Raw genomic sequence first — 21864 nt, 5'->3', positions numbered from 1 at the left:
TTTGGTTTAAGGAGTCAGCCTTTATCCCTGGGTCCGTCCTAGTCTGTTCTGCGCCTGCGTACGCGGCGAGCCGCTAGGCGAACTCCGGTCGACCTTAGCGTAGTTCCTTACACGTTAGGAAGCATGGTCCTCCTGCAGACCTGTAGTAGGAGGCGGGGCTGCTCACCGTAGGACGGGGCAGGGACAGAGGGCGGGCCCTAGGTTTCGATTGGCCATCCTGCCTTCCGGAAGTCGAGTTGCGGGTCGTGCGCAGCTCGCAGTTACCGGGACGTTCTTGGCGTGCTGCTGCTTCTTCGGCGCTATCCGCCGGCGGGCGCCGACTAGGGTCAACATGCCTCGTTACGCGCAGCTGGTGATGGGTCCGGCAGGCAGCGGAAAGGTCAGTGTTGGCCAGAGGCTGTTGGAAACGGGATAGAAAGTTTAAAACTTCCGGTAACTGTCCGGGTGGCGGAGAGCGTGTTCCGTTCTCACCTTTGCGAACACAAACCACAGGCCGGGGATCCTACAGCCGCCCCCCCCCCCCAACTCCAGGCAGAACGCCTGGGGCTTCAGGACGAGTAGTGGGTCGGGGACTTCTCTTTAGTTTCCTGGGAACGCAGATAGAAATATTAGAGAACTCGAAACGGCATTCAGTGCAATGGACATTCTTTGTTTAAGCTGAATAGCTTAATAGTTGTATAGCACCAGTAGGAGCAGTGTGGCACGGCCGACCTAGAGGGCGGGAGTGGGGTGGGGTGTCTCTGACAGACTGGCTGTGGGACCCTAGGCCAGTCACGTCTCAAAAAGTTGCCAGATCTGCTTAGGCAGAGAGCAAAACCACCCTGGGAGGTCCAACCCCCACTCTACCTACAACCAATTCAATAACCAAATAATCAATAAACATTTATTAAGTTCCTATTATATGACCAGCCCAGTGCTAAGACTGGGGGAAGCAATCTAAAAGGAAAGGAAATGACTGCCACAAGCCCTAGAGATACCTAAGAGGGTCTTGACCTTCAAAGAGCTACCACCAAAACTACATACTTTCCTAGATATGTGTCTGTGGGCAGGTCATTTTCCTTCTGTTGTAGAATTGGGATTCTAATAACAATCTAGACCTCCGGGTTCTTGTGAAACTTAAATGAGGAGGTACACTGGTAGCAAACCTTAAAACACCAGGGAAAGGCCAGTTATTGCCCTGTAGTAGGAGGAGTCTTTCCTATTTGATGAAACTTGCCTGAGCATTTTGTTGTGTTCTTTTAAAATCCTTGCCTTCTATCCTAGTAGCAGCCCTAAGACAGAAAGGCAAGGGCTAGACAATCAAGATTAAGTGAACTTGCCCAGGGTCACAGAAGTAGCTGAGGCCAGATATGAACCCAGGTCTTCCCAACTCCAGGCCTGGTGTTCTATCTACTGGGCTACCTACCTGCCCCCTTGCCTAAAGTTTAACACAGTGGGGAGACAGCCTTGGAGACCCTGCAGGCACTATCCAGTTGCTCCTACCTAAAGTGCTAAATTTTTCATGATAAGGTCATAATGTCAAAATTTTAGGGCTGGAAGTGAACTTAGGGATTATTTAGTCCAATTCTTTCATTTTACAGAAGAGGAAACTGAGACTCAGGAAAATTAAGTGACTTGTCCAAGCCAAGAGCCAGGATTTGAGCAGAGGTGAGAGTCTTAGGACTTCAAATCCAGGTCTCTTACTGCACTGTGCCTTAGTCTTGCCTTTGCTGCTTATAGCCTGTTGGATCTTAGGCACATCACACACCACCCCACCTCCCCTCAGTTTCTTCCTTTGTAGAAATAGTGACACCAGATTACAGTTATCTCTGTGACACGATGGCTATAGGATTTAATCATTCAGTTTCTCATAACTTTGTAGATTTCTAATACCTGAAGAGGTTCCATGGGGCTATTTTAATTGTGACATAATTGAAAAAATCAGAAGGGATCGTAGAGGCAAGAATAAAAAAGAAAATGGAAATACTGCTTCTTGGTATTGAAGATTGAGTACTGGATTCAAAACCAAGAAGACCTTAGTTCAAATCTGGCCCGTCTAAGAAGGGCAAGTTCTCTTAGTCCTTCAAGCTCCCAATCTAGCAGTCAACCTGGACACCTTATACTCCTTCACCCCCACTCTCATCCAAGCTGTTGCCAAAGTTTGCCAATTTTATCTTTGTAACATCTTGAATATACCCCCTTCTCTCTGACACTGTCTCTACCTTGGTGTAGGTACTCACCACCTTGCACCTAGACTCTTGCAATAACCGCTGGTGGGTCCACCTGCTTCTGTGCTCTCCCCACTCCAGTCCAATCACCAAAAGTGATTTTTCCTAAAGCACAGATCTGAATATGTCACCCTCCTCCTGACTCAATAACCTCCAGTGGCTCCCTATTGCCTCCAGGTTCAAATCCAAAAATCCTCTGCTTGGTACTAAAAAGCCTTTTATCACCTTGTGCCCTCATACCTTTCCAGTCTTCTTATATCTGATGGTCCCAACATGTGCTCTTTTTCAATGCGGTGACACTGGTCTCCTGGCTTTTCCTCATTAAGACTCTCCATCTCCTTCAATCCTAGCTAAAATACCATCTTCTCCAAAAACCTTTCCCAGTTCCACTTAATTCTAGTGCCTTCTCTCTGTTAATTTTCTTATTTATACATTTTTTATACATTTACATTTGTTTCCTTGTTATCTTCTCCATTAAATTACAAACTCCTTGAAGGCAAGGACTGTCTTTTACCTTTTATCATATCCCCAGTGCCCAGCACAAAATAGGCACTTAATAAACATTGATTAGCTAAATGACTCTTCAGTTTCCTGGGCCTCCTGCCTCCTCAATATATTTGTTCATCTGTAAACTCCAAGGTTTAGAGTAAATGATCTCCCTGGTCTCTTCCAGCCCTAAGTCATGTGAAACTCATCATTTCATAGCTCATTCCATCTTTTTGTCTCTAGTAGTGAGCAGTAGCCAGTCAATCCACATTTAATTGTTTTCTGTACACAAGAGGCACCAAGCCAAGTATCAGCATGTCCACAGGCACTTATTAAATGATTACAATGTGCTGAGTGCTAGCAACATAGAAACCACAAGCATTTATTAAACACCTCCTGAATGTCAGGGACTACTGGGAAATGCTGGAGGATACAAAGACAAACATGAGTTATAGACAAACATCTAACCAGCTAAGTGCAGACATGTTCACTTGGGCCACAATTATTAAACATTTGTTCTGTCTGAGACTATAATTCAAAGAGGTGACAACCTGCACTGGCAGGAGTTCCCTATTCCAGTCAAACTGCTGTCCTTGGTGCCAGAGAGTGTGCTCAGGCCTGGGAGAGAAAAACAAAAAATATAGACCTTACCCTTGGGACTTTGTTGATTAAAGATTATAGATTAAGGACTAGAAAGGATCTTTAAGATCATCTACACCAAGTGCTACATTTTAGAGCTGAGGAAATTGAGGCCCGAGGTCATTTACTTACCAGGTCCTCTGATTCTAAATCCAGCATTCTTACCCCAGTCATAGTGAATTGCTGAGAGCACCACCAACTTGTCCAGGGTCCCACTGGTGAAGATGATTCATATAGTAAATGTTTATAATGTTGATTAAATGAATAAAGTAGAACATTGTTCCTGCCCTTGAGAATGAAAGCCCTAGGATGGCTGGCTAGATGGCTCAGTGGATGGAGCATCAGGCCTGGCAAGATGGGAGGCCGTAGGTTCAAATGTGGCCTCAGACCCTTCCTAGCTGTGGACCCTGAGCAAGTCACTTAACCCCAGCTGCTTAGCTCTTACCGCTCTTCTACCTTAGAACCAATAATTAGTATTGATTCTGAAATGGAAGGTGAGGGTTTAAAAAAAAGGAGCATGTAGGTGATGTTAGGAATATCTCAGTGAGGTCTTGATCAATGACACATGTAAAACCCAGTGGAATTGAACGTCGGCTATGGAAGGGAGTAGGGAAGAGGGAAGGGAAAGAACGTGATTCATGTAACCATGGAAAAATATTCTAAATTTTAGAATTAAATAAAATTTTTCAAAGAAATACCTCAGTGAACCCCATGAATTAAACCAGACCTTAAAGGTAAAGGGTATGAAATTGTACAGGAGAAAATGTCATTCATAGCTCACAGACACTGTCTCATTTGAGCCTCAGGGTAACTCTCCAAGGTACGTATTACAGAGATTATCATTTCCATTTTATGGATGAGGAAACATTCTCAGAGAAGTAAGTGACTTGCCCAGGAATCCATAGGCACATGGGAAGCTCTTAATCACTTCTTTTTTTTTTTTTTTTTAAACTCTTACCTTCCATCTTAGAATCAATACTGTGTATTGGTTCCAAGGCAGAAGAGTGGTCAGGGCTAGGCAATGGGAATGAAGTGACTTGCCCAGGGTCACACACAGTATAGATTCTCTTTCTTCCTTTTTTTATTTTTAAACCCTTACTTTCCATCTTGGAGTCAATACTGTGTATTGGTTCCAAGGCGGAAGAGTTGTAAGGACTAGGCAATGGGGGTTAAGTGACTTGTCCAGGGTCACACAGGTAGGAAGTGTCTGAGGCCAGATTTGAACCCAGGACCTCCCCTCTCTAGGCCTTGCTCTTAATCCACTGACACCCAGCTGCCCCTTCTTAATCACTTCCTTCTGGTTTTTGATTCTGTCATCCAGGTCATACATAGTGAGGCTGGGTTGGGTCAGAAAAAGGATGTGAATTTTGAGCTGAGTCTCTGAAAGAATGAGAGTTTAAGTGAAAGAGAGATCTTCAGCTCTAGAGAGCAGAGGAGAACTTATGCCTGACATTGAACATGAGACAGTAGCTGGAGCAGCAGCTCCAGAAGCTGAGGGCCCAGGTTCAAATCCTGTCTTTGAATATTTTACCTGTGTGACCTTTGGTAACTTAGTTAACCTTCTTAGACCCCAGTTTGCTCAACTACAAAATGAGAGAGTTGACTTAGACTTCAGATGCCCTAGATCAGGGATTCCCAAAGTGGGTGCCACCGCCCCCTGGTGGGTGCTGCAGCAATCCAGGGAGACAGTGATGGCCACAGGTGCATTTATCTTTCCTATTAATTGCTATTAAAATTTTTAAAAATTTTCATTTCCAGGGGGCTAAGTAATATTTTTTCTGGAAAGGGGGCGGTAGGCCAAAAAAGTTTGGGAACCCCTGCCCTAGATCAATAAAAGTCACCAAATTTAGACCTGGAAGAGACCTTAGAAATGATATCGTCCTACTACCCTCCCCACCCTCCACCCCCATTTCACGATGAGAACACTGAGCCTCAGAGAGGTAAAGTACTTGCCTAGGATCACTCCCAGAGACCTGGCCAGGTCCAGCCCTATCTCCACTAGTTCATCTCCATTTTGCAAATATGAAACCATGGCCAGGAGAGGTTAATTAATTTGCCCAATTCACCCAAGTAGCAGAGCCAGAATTTGAACCTAGGTCTTCAGACTGTTACTCTTCCTTTTCTCCCCTACTCTGAATAGAATCAAATGAAATAACATGTAAATTGCTTTGCAAACCTTAATGCACATATATAAATGTTAGCCAACTGCTTTGAAAATATATTTCCCTGTTATAGCAGTGGGCTAATTGGGAACTGTCCAGTGTACTCAGAAGTGTCATCCCTTAGAAATAGGTTTAGAATAGAAATTGATATAGGAGGCCCCATCTGCCTGCCCCATCCTGTCTGACCATGACCTTTCTGTCAGATCCTGACTTGCCTGACCCTCTCCATTTGGCTGCCCTCTCTGTTTGCCCTTGTCTTGTCTGCTCCTGTCTCATTTGTCTGACTCCGTCCTATCTGACCCTATCCTGTCTGTTTGCCCTTGGCCCGTCTCCCCCTGTGCCATCTATCTACTTCTCTCCTGTCTGTCTCTGTCCTGTCTGTTTTTCCCCATCCATTTTGGCTGACTTTATTTGCTTTTGCCCTGTTTGTCCTTGTCCTAACTGTCCACCCCACCTGTCTGATCCCATCCTCTCTGTCTGCCCCTTTCCCAGCTGTCTACCCCTGTCCTGTCTGTCTCTGTCTTGTCTGTTTGCCCTGTCCAGTCTGGCCGACCTTATGTTCTCTGTTGCTTCTGTCCCATCCGTTGCCTTTGAAGGCTTTGGATAATTTCTGTAACTTCATCTGCTCCCCCCACAGTAGCTTCACTGTCATTGCAGAGCACCTACTGTCACACCATGGTCCAGCACTGTGAAACCCTGAACCGTTCTGTCCAAGTAGTGAACCTGGACCCCGCAGCTGAGCACTTCAGCTATCCCGTGATGGCAGGTGAGATCAAATATGAATATTTGTCCCTGGCTGTTAGAACCTTCATGGTCTTCATCCATCCTTCCAGGCTTATACAAATTACTCTCCTTTCACACACTAGAGTCAGACTGGCCCACCTCCTGGCCGGAGGCAGTTTTCCATCCCCTGGCTCTTTGCTGTGGGCTATCTCTAATGCCTTTCCCACTCTGCTGCCTTCAGCCCTTAGCCTCCCTAGTTTCCTTTACAGCTCAAGCTGAGCCTTCTACTTGCAGGTCTTTATGATCCCCCTTGTATTTCTTTTGTCCATATTTTTAACTTCCTGATAGTTATACTTCTATGAGTTATTTACCCTGATAAAACAAAGGCTGCCTGAGGGCAAGGCTAGTACGATTCTTTGTCTTTATATCTCTATCACCAGAGCAATGCTTACTTAGCACTGGAACAAACCAAATCCCATTTTACAAGTAATGAATCCCATGACATAGTTACATTTATTCAGATGTGAACTAGTCAGAGTCATGATTATGAAAAATGTGGTCATTAGTTCCACCCAATGGAAATCTGGAGTATGAATTTGAGTAATGTAACCACTTCTTGGGATTCCTCATGAATTTTGATGAGGCGATCACTTCACAGAATTCCTTATTTGTGCTAATCAGGGCTTAGCTCTGGGTGCTTCTTGGTTGATTGTTGATTATTCGCTTTGTCAGTAGCAATGCTAGAGCCACCTTTGGGGTGGGCGATCTTCGACTCTGAGCATTGTAGGCTTGGGCCTTTCAGATATCCGAGAGCTGATTGAGGTGGATGATGTCATGGAGGACGACTCTCTGAGGTTTGGCCCCAATGGCGGGTTGGTCTTCTGCATGGAATACTTTGCGAATAACTTTGACTGGCTGGAGAGCTGCCTTGGGCATGTGGAAGATGACTACATCCTCTTTGACTGCCCAGGTAGGTATGAATTTCTCATACCGTGGTTGTATGGGCATTAAGAGAAGGAACTTGACTAAGTCTACCCTGAAGCCCAGTGGCAACAGCTACAGTATGGTGGAGAAAGGCCATATGTTAAATTTATTGACGTATTTTGTTTTGACACAAAATACTTTCCAGCAAAAGGGAGGTATAGCTGAGCAGTTGTCTACAGGAAGGAGGAATGCAGCCTCCACAGTGACAAGTACTCACAGCTGCATCCAAGAACCCCAACTTCTACAAAAGATCATGTTTTGTTTTGTTTTGTTTTGTTTTAGAGGGCAAGATGATACAATGGATAGAAATCTCAGGAATTCCTGAGTTCAAAATCTGCCTCAGATACTTGCCAGCTATATGACCCTTAGCAAACCACTTAACTTCTGTTTGCCTCAATTTCCTCAGCTGGAAAATGGAGGTGATTACAATAGCACATGCTTCACAGAGTCATTGTCAGAATTAAATGAGATCATATTTGTAAAGTGCTTTGTAAGCCTTAAAGCACTATTTAAATGTTAGTTATAATCATTATTATTCTGGTGCTTCCTTATCCCCACCACCCAGTGGAAGGTAAACTCCTTGAGGGCAGGAAGCATTCTAGTTTTGACTTTGTACCTCAGCATTGAGCACAGACCTTTGTATGTGGTTGTCAAGTTAACCGGCATTTGTTAAGCTCCTACTACTTACTAGGCCATGTAGCATAAAGAAACCCCAAAACGGTGCCTATCCTCAGGGAGCTCACGTTCAAATAGGAGAGACAGCATGCAAGCAACTAGATACATGGAAGATAAATTCAGGGGAGATGGGAGATGACCTCAGAGGGAAGATACCAACATTAAGGATACCAGAAGAGATTTCTTGGAGAAGGTGAGATTTTAGAGGTAGGAATGCCTGAGGTTATGAAAGGCTTTAAAAGTCAAACAGAGGGGCAGCTAAGTGGCCTAGTAGAGCCAGGCCTGCAGACCAGAGGTCCTAAATTGAAATTTGGCTTCAGACACTTCGCAGCTGTGTGACCCTGGGCAAGTCACTTAACTCCAATTGCCTAAACCTTACTGCTTGGCTTCCCTGGAACTGATTCTTAGTATAGATTCTAAGACACAAGGCAAGATTTTTTTTTAAGTCAAGCAGAGAATTTTATAAATATTTTATTTTTTCAAATTATATGTAAAAACAATTTTAAACTTTTTTTTTATTTTAAGGGATTTTCTCCTTCTCTCCGCTATCCCTTCATTGAGAAGGCAAACTATCCTTGATTTTACAGGCTGCTAGGACTCTCCTGATAACATTACCTTGTACCCATTTTGTAAATATGTTGTACTAATATATATATATATGTATACACAAAACATGTTATTTTGTACATACAGTATGTTTTATATATGTGGCATATATGTAATATGAATAGAAAGTATGTACACATCTTATTGCTAGAAATACATATTATATACATAAAATGTATATGTGTGTATCTATATTACTGTGTATTTATATGCTCCTGGCTAAAGCATAGGATCACAGAGTTAAAGCAGAAAGGACTTCCAAACTTATCTAGTCAAATTTCCTTATTTTACTGAGGGAACTGAGGTCCAGCCAGGTTAAATGTCCCAAGGTCGTATAGCACCTAAAGGTCAAAAGTGCTATTTGAACCTATATCCTCTGACTCTGGAGCCACTGATCTTTTTAGGTTATAAACGTGAGAGCAAAGTCCACCTCACTTTTGCCTTTGCATATTCCCCAGCATATAGTAGGTACTTAAGAATTGCTTTTTGGAGGGGCAGCTGAGTAGCTCAGTGGATTGAGAGTCAGGCCTAGAGATGGGACCTAGGTTCAAATCTGGTGTCAGACATTTCCCAGCTGTGTGACCCTGGGCAAGTCACTTAACCCCCATTGCCCAGCCCTCATCACTCTTCTGCCTTGGAATCAATACACAGTATTGGTTCCAAGGCAGAAAGTAAGGGTTTAAAAAAAAATCACTTTTGGGAGCAGGTAGGTGACTCAGTAGAGCATAGAGCACCAGGCCTGGAGAAAGGAAGTCTTGGGTTCAAATCTGGCCTCACATTTCCTAGCTCTGAAACCCTTAACAAGTCACCTAACTTCAATTGCCTAGCCCTTACCCTTCTGTCTTAGAGTTGTCATAAAAACAGAAATGAGGGAGGGGGAGAAAGATGCTGCTTGGTTGATTCAGAGCTGGCTTGGCCTTAGTACCACCAAACAGAGGAATTAAGAGAGTGTTCAGGTTAGAAGGGACCTTACTAGCATCTAATCATTTATCATATTGTAGAATTTGTTTTTCTTTTATTCCGAGTAGAATGAAAACTCTTTAAGGGCAGGGACTATGTTCTATTGCATTCCTGGTGCCCTATGTCGCACCTCACACTGAGCAGGGGTTTGTGGAATTGAGCTGATTTCACATTCTGGCCCATTTCTCCCCGAAGGCATTAATTTTCCTGAGTTCTTTGTGCAGGCCAGATCGAGCTCTACACACACTTGCCAGTGATGAAGCAGTTGGTGGAGCGCCTGCAGCAGTGGGAGTTCCGTGTCTGTGGGGTGTTTCTGGTTGATTCTCAGTTTATGGTGGAATCGTTTAAGGTAGGATTGGAAGGCAAATTGGAATTTTATGCAGACATGGGTGTAGGCCAGAGGCATCCCAGCATTGTGGGTAGAGTATTGGAGCTTGGAGTCAGGAGCCCCTGGGTTCAAATCCTACCTGGGGCCCTTGACAAGGCCGTGACTTGTGGATGTTATAATCTGCCTCAGCAAAGAGAGCCCCGACCCAAACATATGAAACCATGGGTCCCTTAACCTGTTGCTCATGGGTATGGGCAAATAAGGAAAAGCCTGTTGTGCCTCTGAAGGGTCTCAGGCCTGCGAATGGACACAACTTCTCACTGGCGCTATTTAAAGTTCCTGGGCTTTTTTGCCTTTCTTTATTTCACTTAGCACAAGGTACAGTTCGTTTTTGTTGTTGTTCAGTCATGTCATTACACCATTCCTTCAGAAATAAAGATCCACTGGGGTTTCTCGAGCAGGGGAGAGGCACAGTTTTAGGTTCAAATCTGGCTTCATATACTGCCTGGGTGTGTGATTTGGGCAAACCCCAACTGCCTAGCCCTTGCCTCTCTTCTGTTTTAGAATTGAGGCTAAGACAAAAGGTAAGGGTTTAAATAAAAACAACAAAAAGAAAAGTCATTATAAAATATATTTATATAAAGTTGTCTGGAGGGGGTGCTGTGGATAAAGAGATCAGTAGCACTGCCCCCTCCCCACCCAGTCACCCAGAGACTATGTTCCAGTCATATCAGCCTGCTTTCTCTCCCCTCACGTAGCATTCCATGTCACAGGCTAGCCCACATGCTGAGAAGCCAATCTCTCCTCCCTCTAAGTCTCAGAATCATGTTTCCTCAGTTGCACTTCCAACAGGTGATCTGTTCATCATTAACATTTCCTCAAGGAAGATAATGGAGTCAACCAAATGAGCTAAAACTTGTAAAGCACCTAGTACAGAGCCTGGCACGTAATTGATTTGTTCCCTTCTCCTCCTTCTCCTTTGCACTTAACTGTCTCTAAATGTTGCTAGAATGTTAGCTCCTTGGTCCTTAGTATCCCTGAGGCCTGGTAATGGCTGGTACTTAATAAATTCTATGGAATTGAATTGAGGTTGGGAGGCTCTGTGGCCACAAGGGAGGCTTGGACAAGCCTTCCCAGCCTCTAGGCTTCATGTCAGAAAAATCCTGGCTCTGCCAGGGAAGGAAAGGGAATAAGTGCTTATTAAGAACCTGTTGTGTGCTGTCTTAGCAGTTGGCTAAGCCAGGTCAAGGGTAACCAACAGGCCTCAAACCCATCAGTGGCTTAGTGGGATATCTACCCCAAGCATGTGATGAGCAGATGAGAACAATTTATTCCAAGAGCCATGAAGACGACTGAAGCAGGCCTGGTGGAGGACTTAGGACTTGGTCAGACATCCAAGGTGCCACAGTATGCATGCTGACTTTTGTCTTATCACTGGACTTAGAGGACTCTGGAAGAGAATGAGGTTGCCACTAGTAGGTATGTATCTCAAAGAGATTTTTTTAAAAAGGGAAAGTACAAAAATACTGATAGCGGCTCTTTTTTTGATGACGAAGAATTGGAAATAGAGGGGATACCCTTCAACTTCATGTCAGAAAAATCCTGGCACTGCTAGGGAGGAGAAGGCTGAACGAGTTGTGGTATGTGATGGTAATGAAATATAGGACCGTAAGAAATGAGCAGCAGAATGTTTTCAGAAAAACCTGAGACTTACATGAACTGATGCCAAATGAAGTGAGCAGAACCAGAACATTATATACAATAATGGCCATGTTGTACGATGAGCAATTGTGAATGACCAGCTCTTCTTAGCAATAAAATGATCCGAGACAGTCCTCAAGGATGAATGATGAAAAATGCCATCCACCTCTGGAGAAAATTGGTGGAGTCTGAATGTAGCCTGAGACATACTATGTTTCACTTTCTTCATTTTTTTGTTGTTGTTAAAGGTCTCTTCCAGAAAATGACTGATATGGAAAAATGTTTTATATAATTACACATATAAAATCTATATCAGATTGCTTGTTGTCTCAGAGAGGGAAGAAGGGAGGAAGAGGAAGAATTTGGCTCAAAATTTGGAGAAAATGAAGGTTAAAGAGACTGAGAGTGAGGCTGATGACTTTATGCAGTTTTGCCTCACCAAAATCCAATTCATTGTGCAAGTCAAGACACCAGCCCTTATGTCATTTGGAGCCCTTCAGAGGAAGGAAAACAGCTCTGTGTCAGGCCTTACATTTGGCTGATTTGTATCTCCCTTGAGGGAACATTAATGACAAACAGATTGCCTACAGGAGGTCCAACTGAGGGAAACGGGATTCTGAGACTTAGGAGGAGAGAATGACTTCTCAGTGTTTGGGCCAGCCTGTGACAAGGAATGCTAGGTGAGGGGAGAGCAGTAGGCCTGTGTGGCCTAGGTAGTAGGGCATGACAGGCCTGGCCTTTTATTCCCTGAGCCTCTATTTCCTCTTATTGCTATAGGGATAGTAAGTGCCACACCATGTAGCTGACAGTTTCTCTAGTCATTGATGGTTCTATTCCTCTCACCACCTAATTGAGAGTAATAAATAATAATAGTTGGATTTATGGAGTACCTTGAGCTTTTCAGAATGCTTTATAGACATTATCTCTTAGAAGTTAGAAACTGTGCTTCTGGTTGGTAGCTCCTAGGAAAGTTTTTACGAGAGAGGAGGTCAAAACTAGGACCACTGGACTGTTCTGGACTTGTTATAAATGTAGCTGTTTGCCAGATTCTGTGTCCCATTTCCCATCCCCATGCCTTTGTACAAGGTGTCCCTCTTGTCTGAAATGCACATCCTCAGGACATCCCAGGAGCCTGAGCTTCCTTGACTTAAAGGCCAGAGCCTCCAGGAAGACCCTCTTGACTTCCTCCCCAGGAATCAAATCATCATTCTCACCATATTGGTGTTTTATGTGGCCATGGTGTAAGATCTTCCAGGGGCTGGGGCTGTCATCTTATTGAATTTAAGTGTCTGCAGTGAGCAGGGGAGCTCTCTGTCTCTGGTGGCTCCTACCACTGACCTGTGGATACACCCTGCTCATTTGACATATCCGTTACTGACATTTACTAATGATCTAAATTTTGGTATTTCCTTCCCCCCCATATTATTTATTTTTTTGGAATATTTTTCCATGGTTACGTTATTCATGTCCTCTCCCTCCCGTCTTCCATCCTCCCTCCCTCTGCTGACAAGCAATTCCACTGGTTTATACATGTCTTATTCAAAATTCATTTCCATATTATTCATATTTGTAATAGAGCGGTCTTTTTAAAACCACAACCCCAAATCATATCCATATAACCAAGTGATAAATCATATGTTTTTCTTCTGTGTTTCTACTCCCATAGTTCTTTCTCTAGCTGTGGATAGTGTTCTTTTTTACAAGTTCCATGGGATTGTTCTTGATCATCGCATTGCTGTTAGTAGCAGAGTTTACTACATTTGATCATCCCACAGTGTTTCAGTTTCTGTGTACAACATTCTCCTGGTTCTGCTCATTTCACTCCACATCAGTTCATGGAGGTCTTTCTAGTTCATATACAAATCAAGCAGTTCATCATTCCTTACAGCACAATAGTATTCCATCATGAACCACAATTTGTTCAGCCATTCCCCAATTGAAGGGCACCCCCTTGCTTTCCAATTTTTTGCTACCACAAAAAGCACAGATATAAATACTTTTGTACAAACATTTTTTTAATCTCTTTGGGGTACAAAACCAGTAGTGATAGTATTACTGGATCATAAGACCTTTGGGCATAATTCCAAATTGCCCTCCAGAATGGTTGGATCAGTTCACAACTCCACCAACAATGCATTAGTGTCCCAATTTTGCCACATCCCCTCCAACATTTATTATTTTCCTTTACTGTCATATTGACCAGTCTGCTAGGTATGTTTTGATTGATTTGATTGATCCCCTCTAATCAGGAGGGGAAATCTAAGTGTTTCTGCTTAAAGAGAGAGAGAGAGAGTCCTGCTGTTGGAAAACCTCTCTGACTCAAGCCATTTTCTGCTTACAATTTAGAGGATTCAGAAGACAAAGGCCATATTCCACAGTCAGGATTAAACAAGGCTACAAAGTTTAGGTTCGAGGTTTTGATTTGCTTAAAAACAGTTGTAACTTAGTGGCCCATTTCAGAGTGGGATGCTAACATCTATTTTTAAGATTGTCCTTAAAGGGGGGAAGGGGCAAGGTCTTTTAAGGCCTGCTTCCACAGTAGACACTTAATAACTGCTTGGTGCATTTAATTGAACATGTTCAGATTTTTCCAGTATCTAAGAGATGATTGACTAGCTGATTTTTTTTTTTAACCCTTCTATCTGTGTTCCAGTTCTAAGACAGAAGAGCATCAAGGAAGAGGCAATTGGGTTTAAATGATTCACCCAGGGTCACACAGCTAAGAAATGTGTGAGGCCAGATTTAAGCTCAGTTCCTTCCATCTCTAGGGCTGGCACTCGATATATCTACCATGCTTCCTAGCTGCCCCTAGGTCATTTTTTTTTTAACCTTGGCTGGTCAGGAGCAGAAGGCCTGCACTCATTGCTTTTATCAGTGAACGGAACCAGAGGAAGCTGCACATTTCATCTTTCCTTGTCTCTTTCCTCCTACAGTTTATCTCCGGAGTCATGGCAGCCCTCAGCGCGATGGTGTCTTTGGAAATCCCACAAATTAACATTATGACCAAGATGGACTTGCTGAGTAAGAAGGCAAAAAAGGAAATAGAAAAGTGAGTTCTTCCATGGTGCAGCTTTTGTCCCAAGAGCCAAGACTGCTGAAATGTCCATGTGTTGTATGATCCTCAGTTTCCTTATCTATAAAACGAAAGATAGTACACAATGGAGGACCTCAGAGGACCTGTCCTGCTCTATATCTATAAGCCTAAATCATTTTGCCTCTTTGAGCCTCAGTTTCCTCATTTATAAAAGGAGGAAGTTGAACTAGAAGGTCTCTAAAAATCCCTTCCATCTCAGAATCTAGGAGACTTGGAAAACCCAGGCAGTTGCTAAATTATTCATTTAGCTCTTTCACCAACTCTCTCTCCCTCTCTCCTTTTTAAGGTTCCTTGACCCTGACATGTATTCTTTGATAGAAGATTCTACAGGTATCTTAAGAAGCAAAAAATTCAAAAAGCTGACTAACGCCATCTGTGGATTGGTAAGCTTTCAAATTATTTTTAAAAGTTATCCTGGAAACTTTATTTAAAAATCCTAACGCGTGTTGTAAGGCAGTGAAAACAAACAGGCATTTTTCCTTACATTTATGAGTGTAACAAATAAAAATTAATCTCAGAGACTTTATACTAAATTTATAAGTACTTATAGTATAGAGAAAGAAGATACTACCAGCCTACCTACCCAAAGTCTCCAGCTATTGTTTCTGCTTCATCAGGTCCATGGGCCTGGTCCGTTTCACAAGCAGTGGCAAAGAGGCCCAGCTAACCACCTGGTTGGGCCAGACAAATTAAGGCCAGCCAAAGAAGGACCTGGAGCTGAAGAGGAGAGCCCGAGTTCCCGGATTCCCAGCTGGGCCGTGGTCCCCGCTAGCCCATGCTGTGCTGTGCTCTGCTCGCCAGAAATGGCCTATATAAATAAGCACCAGGACTGCTTTCCAGTGAGAGACCTTCTTTCAAAAGCCAAAAAATGGCAGAGAACTCCCCGCTTCATGAGCTGGCTTTTAAAGTTTAACTAAACCCTTTCCCTAAGATATTCTAATTGGCTGGGGTTTCACTTCGGGTCCTACATGTCACATTTGCTGATCAGGAATCTTGCCTGCCACAACTGGCAAATTAAGACACATGACTCTGATGCTCTATTAGGTGAGTTCCAGGATTTGGGGGGGGGGGGAGGATTCCCCTAAATATATAATTCATACAATAGGGCATCATGCGTGTCTCCATTGCTTCCTATTGTTCTTTCTATTGTCCCTAACAGATCAGTTGTCCTGAGAGAGTTTTCTGGCCTGGCCTAGGGGGCAGAAGCTAACTAGAGGCCAACCTCGTACACACAAGCAATATTATTTATTATATAGTTCATATTTGCCTTTCTAGATACATGTTGTTTCTGTCTATAGAATCTAGGCCCTAGGTCACCAGAGACTGTTACAGTTTCGTTGATCTATCCCTTGGGCCATGCCTGTACTTCCAGATGAGCTTAGGAAATCCTTCATAAGGGTCAGCGGTTTTGTTTGTTTGTTTGTTTTTTAATTTAAAATTTTTTCCATGATTACATGATTCATGCTATCTCCCTCCCAGAGCTGACAAGTAATTTCACTGAATTATACAAATATTATCACTCAAAACCCATTTCCTTATTATTCATTTTTGTAATAATCTTTTAAAGCCAAAACCCTCCCCAAAATAAAAAATAAAACCAAAATCAAAAAATTATATACCCATTTAAACAAGTGATAAATCATGTTTTCTTCTGGATTCCTACTCCCACAGTTATTTTTCTAGATATGGATAGCATTCTTTCTGATAAGTCCCTCAGAATTGTCCTGGATCTTTGCATGCTATTAGTAGCAAAGTCGATTAATATGATCGCCTCACAGTGTTTCAGTCTCTGTGTACAATGCTCTCCTGGTTCTGCTCATTTCACTCCTTTTCAGTTCATGGAGGTCTTTCCATTTCATATAGAAATCAAGCAGTTCATTATTCTTTATAGTACAGTAGTATTCCATCACCATGAGATATCACAGTTTGTTCAGCCATTCCCCAATCAAGGGACACCTCTTTGTTTTCCAAGTTTTTGCCACCATAAAAAGCGTAGCTATAAATATTTTTGTGCAAACAGATCCTGACCCATTTTTTTTTAATCTCTTTGGGATGTAAGCCTAGTAGTGGTATTGCTGGGTCAAAGGGCTAGCATTCTCTTAAAGTCCTTTCTGCATAATTACAAATTGCCTTCCAGAATGGTTGGATCAATTCACAACTCCACCAACAATGCATTAGTGTCCCAGTTTGCCACATCCCCTACAACATCTATTATTTTTCTTTACTGTCATATCAGCCACTCTGCTAGATGTAAGGTGGTACCTCACAGTTGTTTTGATTTTCAGCTATTGTTCTTCTCAAAGATGGATCTCTTCTTTGCAGATCGATGACTACAGTATGGTCCGTTTTTTGCCATATGACCAGTCAGACGAAGAAAGTATGAACATCGTCTTACAGCATATTGACTTCACCATTCAGTATGGAGAAGACTTGGAGTTTAAAGAACCGAAGGTAATTTGGGAGCTTAGCTAATATGTTTTGTAAAAATGTTAGTCCCTCAACCATTTGAACCCGCCATCATAAAAGAACAAAAAAGAACAGTTTAGCAAAACAACCAACAAAGTGACTGTCTTATAAGCATCTTCTCCGTACCCAATAGCAAAATCACTGGCTCTGAGAATATAAACAGTTTAATAGCTTTTTTCTAAGAATTCCCTGTTTAGGTTCTATGTTATTGCATGACTTCTGCTGGTGGACGTTGAGCTCGTGTATCCTTATTCTTCTGAAGTTCCAAGACATGAGGACCCTCTTCAATTCTTTCTACCCTGTTAATATAGACATTCTCACTTTATGTAAATTCACATTATACACATTCTTTATGTAAAGAATTCTGAAAGAAATCCACATTCCAAAAAAACACTTCTCCCTCTCTCCCTGTCTCTCTCTCCCCTCTCTGTCTGTTTGTCTGTCTGTCTGTCTCTCTCCCTCTCTCCCACTCTCCCCTCCACTCCTGCCCCTTGACTTGGTGCTCTGTAGCCTCCTACTTTCCCACCCCAAAAAATGTTTTTAAAGCCTCACAAGTGAAAACAGAATAGACATGGGCACACTGCCATTGCCAGATTGGGGGCTTAGCTTAAGACCTTTGAGACCTCTGTTATGTGGAGATGGAAAGCATGGAATCCCTGCAAAGATATAGGGACAGCCTCACCCAGAATTCCAGGGGACCCCCCTGGAGAACTTTGGGTGAGGGGGCAGTTGAGCAGTTACTTTGTGGAGGTTGAAGTGAGCAGACACTCTGCTTACTACTCCAGACTTGGGGTTCACTTGGGTGACCATTGTGGCATAACCAATGTGGTTACTACATAAGGATTAGCCTGTTTAATAGGGTTAGTTTTTATCAACTTCAATACAACAAATATTTAGTGATTAGAGAAGTAAAGATATTCATTAATAGCAAGACAGCCAGTTTTAGTTAAGTGCCTTCATCCCCTCCTGTGAGAGGGGAAGGGCAGCTTCAACCTAACAGCTCAGGGTTACCTTTCATTATCCTAAAACCCTCATTAACCTCTCTAGTTTTCCTTGTTATTTCCTAATATAACCTTTACCTTCAAATCTGTGCCTGGAAATTATTTGGGGAATACTCACAACTCAAGTCTGGACATCTAGTTTGAATCCTGTCTGCTGCCAGTTTTAAGAAGATCATCTCTGTCCTCAACAGTTATATAGCTAGCTTCCATTTACTCATCTATCAGACCTGTGAGGAATATAACTTAAAGAAAAGGAACATCATTGGGGTTTCAGCTATAACAGAAACGTACCAGAAGAATCTCATTCCTGCCTTCATTACCACCTGAAGCAGCAACTGTTAGAGAGGGGGAGGGGTTTGAGATCCAGGAGTGTTTAGCCCCCTCCTTTCCTCACTGAAGCCTGTCAATCTGTAGCTCTTGACTTGAAGCTCTATTTGGCCCTGACACATTTATTTGCTTCTCCAAATTATCTGTTATTATCATCATAACACTCTGGCTCTGAGAGAGGAAATCTCTCCCCCCCCCCCTTTTACCCACATGCCCCATGTGTCCATCACCCACATGTCTATCCATTGCCCTGTCCATAGGCCAGTCACTGAAGGCAACATGCGCAGGTTTGGATTGTGCCTGCCTATTCTTTTTTTTTTTTTTTTAAACACAATAAAATATTCTTTATTGAATCTGCATAACTGTTTGGGTAGAGGAGAGAATGATTGAACTGTGATTTCCCATAAGCATGAGACTTTAAAAGATATTCACCATGAACTCTCTTCTAAGAAATGGAAATAAAGGTACACAGCATTTATTAACTGTGTGTCAATGGGGGAATGGTTGAACAGATAATGGTGTATGAATATAATAGAATTCTCTGACACCGTCCCCTACATTATTTCTTACAGCACAACTTTAAGAAAACTTTACTACATTTACATACCATAACTTGTTCATTCTCTAATTTATGGAAATTTCCTCAGATTCTCCATTCTCTGCCAACTCCAAAAGAGCTGTTTGTAAATCCTTTAGGATCAATTTTCCCCCTCCCCTTTTCCTTCTACTTCACTGTTAAATGTACTTCTGTACCTAATTGCATGTGTCTGTACTCTTCAGCTGTTCCCCCTATCCTTTCATTTTGTAAAAATATCTGCTTTCCCACTTTAATGAGATAATTTTCCCTAATCTTCCTTTCCCTTTGCTTCCACTGTATTACTCTTCTCTTTCCATTCTTCTCTTAAGATCATTAAGACCTAACAGAGGGGGCAGCTGGGTAGCTCAGTGGATGGAGAGCCAGGCCTAGAGACGGGAGGTCCTGGGTTCAAATCTGTCCTCAGACACTTCCTAGCTGTGTGACCCTGGGCAAGTCACTTGACCCCCATTGCCTACCCTTACCACTCTTCTGCCTTGGAGCCAATACACAGTATTGACTCCAAGAGGGAAGGTAAGGATTAAAAAGACATAACAGAACCACTTCTAGGCCTTGTATATAATTACTTTATATCACCTCTGATAAAAGAGGGGACATTTGTGTATCATCTCCCCATATTTGAATGTAATGCCTGCCTATTCTTTAAGCAGCTTCTACTGACTCCCTCAGTTCAGCTCTGACTTAATGGGCCAAAGACCCATTTCACTGTCAGTTCTTATCAGACCCTCACTGGCTGGGGCAAGTATTCTCAAAGATCTACTTCCTTGAAAAGAAAAAGGCGCTGAATGAAATTGTGATGAGGAAATTGCCTTTAACTTCCTCGTATCTTGCTCTTGTTTAATGTAAACCATGAGCAAACTAACTGGAAATGACTAAAACGGCCTTTGTCTCCTCTTCCTCCCTCTAGCCCAGGGGTCGGCAACATGTGGCTCTTGAGCCAGATATGGCTCTTTTGAGGGCCAGATATGGCTCTTTCTGCAGGAGCCATAAAGTCCATTTTTTTCAGGCACTGTTACAGGAGCGGCACTGTGAGCACTGTACGGCTCTCACGAAATTAGATTTTAAAAAATGTGGCGTTTATGGCTCTCACGGCCAAAAAGGTTGCCAACCCCTGCACTAGCCTCTTCTCTCTTATTATCTCTCCACTGGAATTCTGTACCCAGGAGAGTTTTCTAGGTAATACGCAACTTTGACAGTATGTGCCTGGGCCCTCCCTACATGAAACTCTGCTTGTTTTAGTAGCCGGTCTTTGTCAGTTGCTTTGGCCCCCAAACATTGAATTGCCAGATATGAGCCCATTATCAATTATCACCTGAAATACTCACCCATAAGTGCCACTATTGGCACATTTAAGACCAGGTCAAAAAAATTTTTTTAATTAAGTTTTTTTTTGTTGTTTCTTTGCTGAAAGGAATCTGAAGAAGAAAGATCATCCATGTTTGATGAATATTTTCAAGAGCGAGGAGATGAATGAAGATCATATTTAATTTTTCTAGTGTTTATTAAAACATGAAGAGCTTTGGGAGCAGAATTTTACAAACACCCATTTTTAGCCCAAGGAACAAGTGAATGGAGGATTCATCCTTCCAAAGCAGAAAGACTATGGTTAATCCACAATCTGAACATTGTCACTTCCTCCTTCCCCTCAGCCCCTCAAAGAAAAGGGTAATTTGGAAAATCTACAGGCATATGTTTCCAGATACTTGTTTAAGGGAGAAAAAGCTCTGGGCTCTAAACATGACATGATTCAGGATTCCCATTTAGAAGAACAACTTGGATTTGTAAAAAGCTGGTTTGAGGCTCCTATTTATCTGTTGAATACAGACAAGCCTTTGGTGCTGCTGTCCATCGTTAGCCCTAGCTCGATTTACTTCCGTTTGGGGGGAAGGATAGTTTCTGTTGTGGTGTGGAAGTGGCAAAGAGAGATTTCAACTCGATGTGAAGAAAGAAAGACTCCCTGACAGCCAGAGCTAGCCCCAAATGGCATGGGTGCTCTCAAGAGCCTGTGGTTTGCTTCTCTTTCGGCAAAGGCTGAAATGTGGGAAAGAAGATTCTTTTACAGATCCAGGTTGGATGAGATGACCTCAGGTGTCTCCTGTCTCAGATTTTTTTCCTGTGATTTTGCTGTTGGAAAAATGATTCAATTGTCTTCCCTCAGAATGAATTGCTAAAGATTACTTTTATAATAAGAAATGAGCTGTCATGTCAGCATTCCTCATAGTCCTTTCATATTCCAAATTCTATTTTGAAATCCTTGCTCCCATTTTGGGTCCAATCTTAAACATCCTGTACCAGATGCAAATTGACAACTAGATAACTTATCATATTAACAAATTTCCTGAGTTTTGTAGAGGTTAAGTGACTTTGCTAGGGTCACACAGCCAGTAAATAACAGAACCAGTGTTGGAACCCAGGCCTTCCTGACTTTCAGGCCATGCAGTTCTCTGCCCCTGAGGTCATGCTACCTGTTCAAAATTCTTACCAAGTACAATTCTTGATGAATGAAGACAGTTGAAATTTAGTGGTTACAAAAAAAAACCAAAGTATCATCATGGTCTTTGGAAGAGCAAACCAAAACATGACAGACCGTGCAAAACATCTAAAAATCCTTTTGTTTATTCTGAGAAGAGTCAAGCTTTCATCTTTCTTTTAGACTTCTTTCATCTGGCCTTAAGTGCCTACTATTATTTTAGGTGTTGTGCTAAGTGCTGGGGGGAAAGAGGGGAGTAGAGAACAGACCCTGCCCTCCTGTTACTCACAGCCTCATGGTTGTAGCAGAGGCCCAATACTGCCTCAAGGCCCATGCCCCCAGGTAGGGCAGCTGTAGATGGTAGGCCATGTGAAAGGAACCTGGGAAATGTGTTTTTACAACTCCTAAAAAGTATAATCACTTTGGAGTCCAAAGCGTCC

At 42.7% G+C, this 21864-nt stretch overlaps 1 protein-coding gene across 1 annotated transcript; it reads left to right on the top strand.

Moving 5' to 3' along the window:
* Nucleotides 1–293: 293 nt before the first annotated feature.
* GPN3 (GPN-loop GTPase 3) lies at nt 294–20800 on the top strand. The gene is made up of 8 exons (XM_044658779.1): nt 294–379; nt 6152–6260; nt 7020–7187; nt 9667–9791; nt 14405–14520; nt 14852–14948; nt 16888–17016; nt 20366–20800. The coding sequence occupies exons 1-8, from the start codon at nt 332–334 to the stop codon at nt 20426–20428; spliced, it is 855 nt and encodes a 284-aa protein (XP_044514714.1). The 5' UTR covers nt 294–331; the 3' UTR covers nt 20429–20800.
* The last annotated feature ends 1064 nt before the right edge of the window (nt 20801–21864 follow it).

Source organism: Gracilinanus agilis, chromosome 1 (assembly GCF_016433145.1).
Source record: "Gracilinanus agilis isolate LMUSP501 chromosome 1, AgileGrace, whole genome shotgun sequence".
In the NCBI taxonomy this organism is placed as follows: Eukaryota; Metazoa; Chordata; class Mammalia; order Didelphimorphia; family Didelphidae; genus Gracilinanus; species Gracilinanus agilis.
Note: the sequence above shows the minus strand (reverse complement) of the source record. Positions and strands in the feature narration are given on the sequence as shown.

Bases quoted from the DNA above. Each gene is read 5' to 3' on its own strand.
- GPN3 (XM_044658779.1), top strand. From the start codon at position 332: ATGCCTCGTTACGCGCAGCTGGTGATGGGTCCGGCAGGCAGCGGAAAG. The intron at 380-6,151 runs GTCAGTGTTGGC...CTGTCATTGCAG, and splicing joins GTCCGGCAGGCAGCGGAAAG to AGCACCTACTGTCACACCAT. The intron at 9,792-14,404 runs GTAGGATTGGAA...TTCCTCCTACAG, and splicing joins TTATGGTGGAATCGTTTAAG to TTTATCTCCGGAGTCATGGC.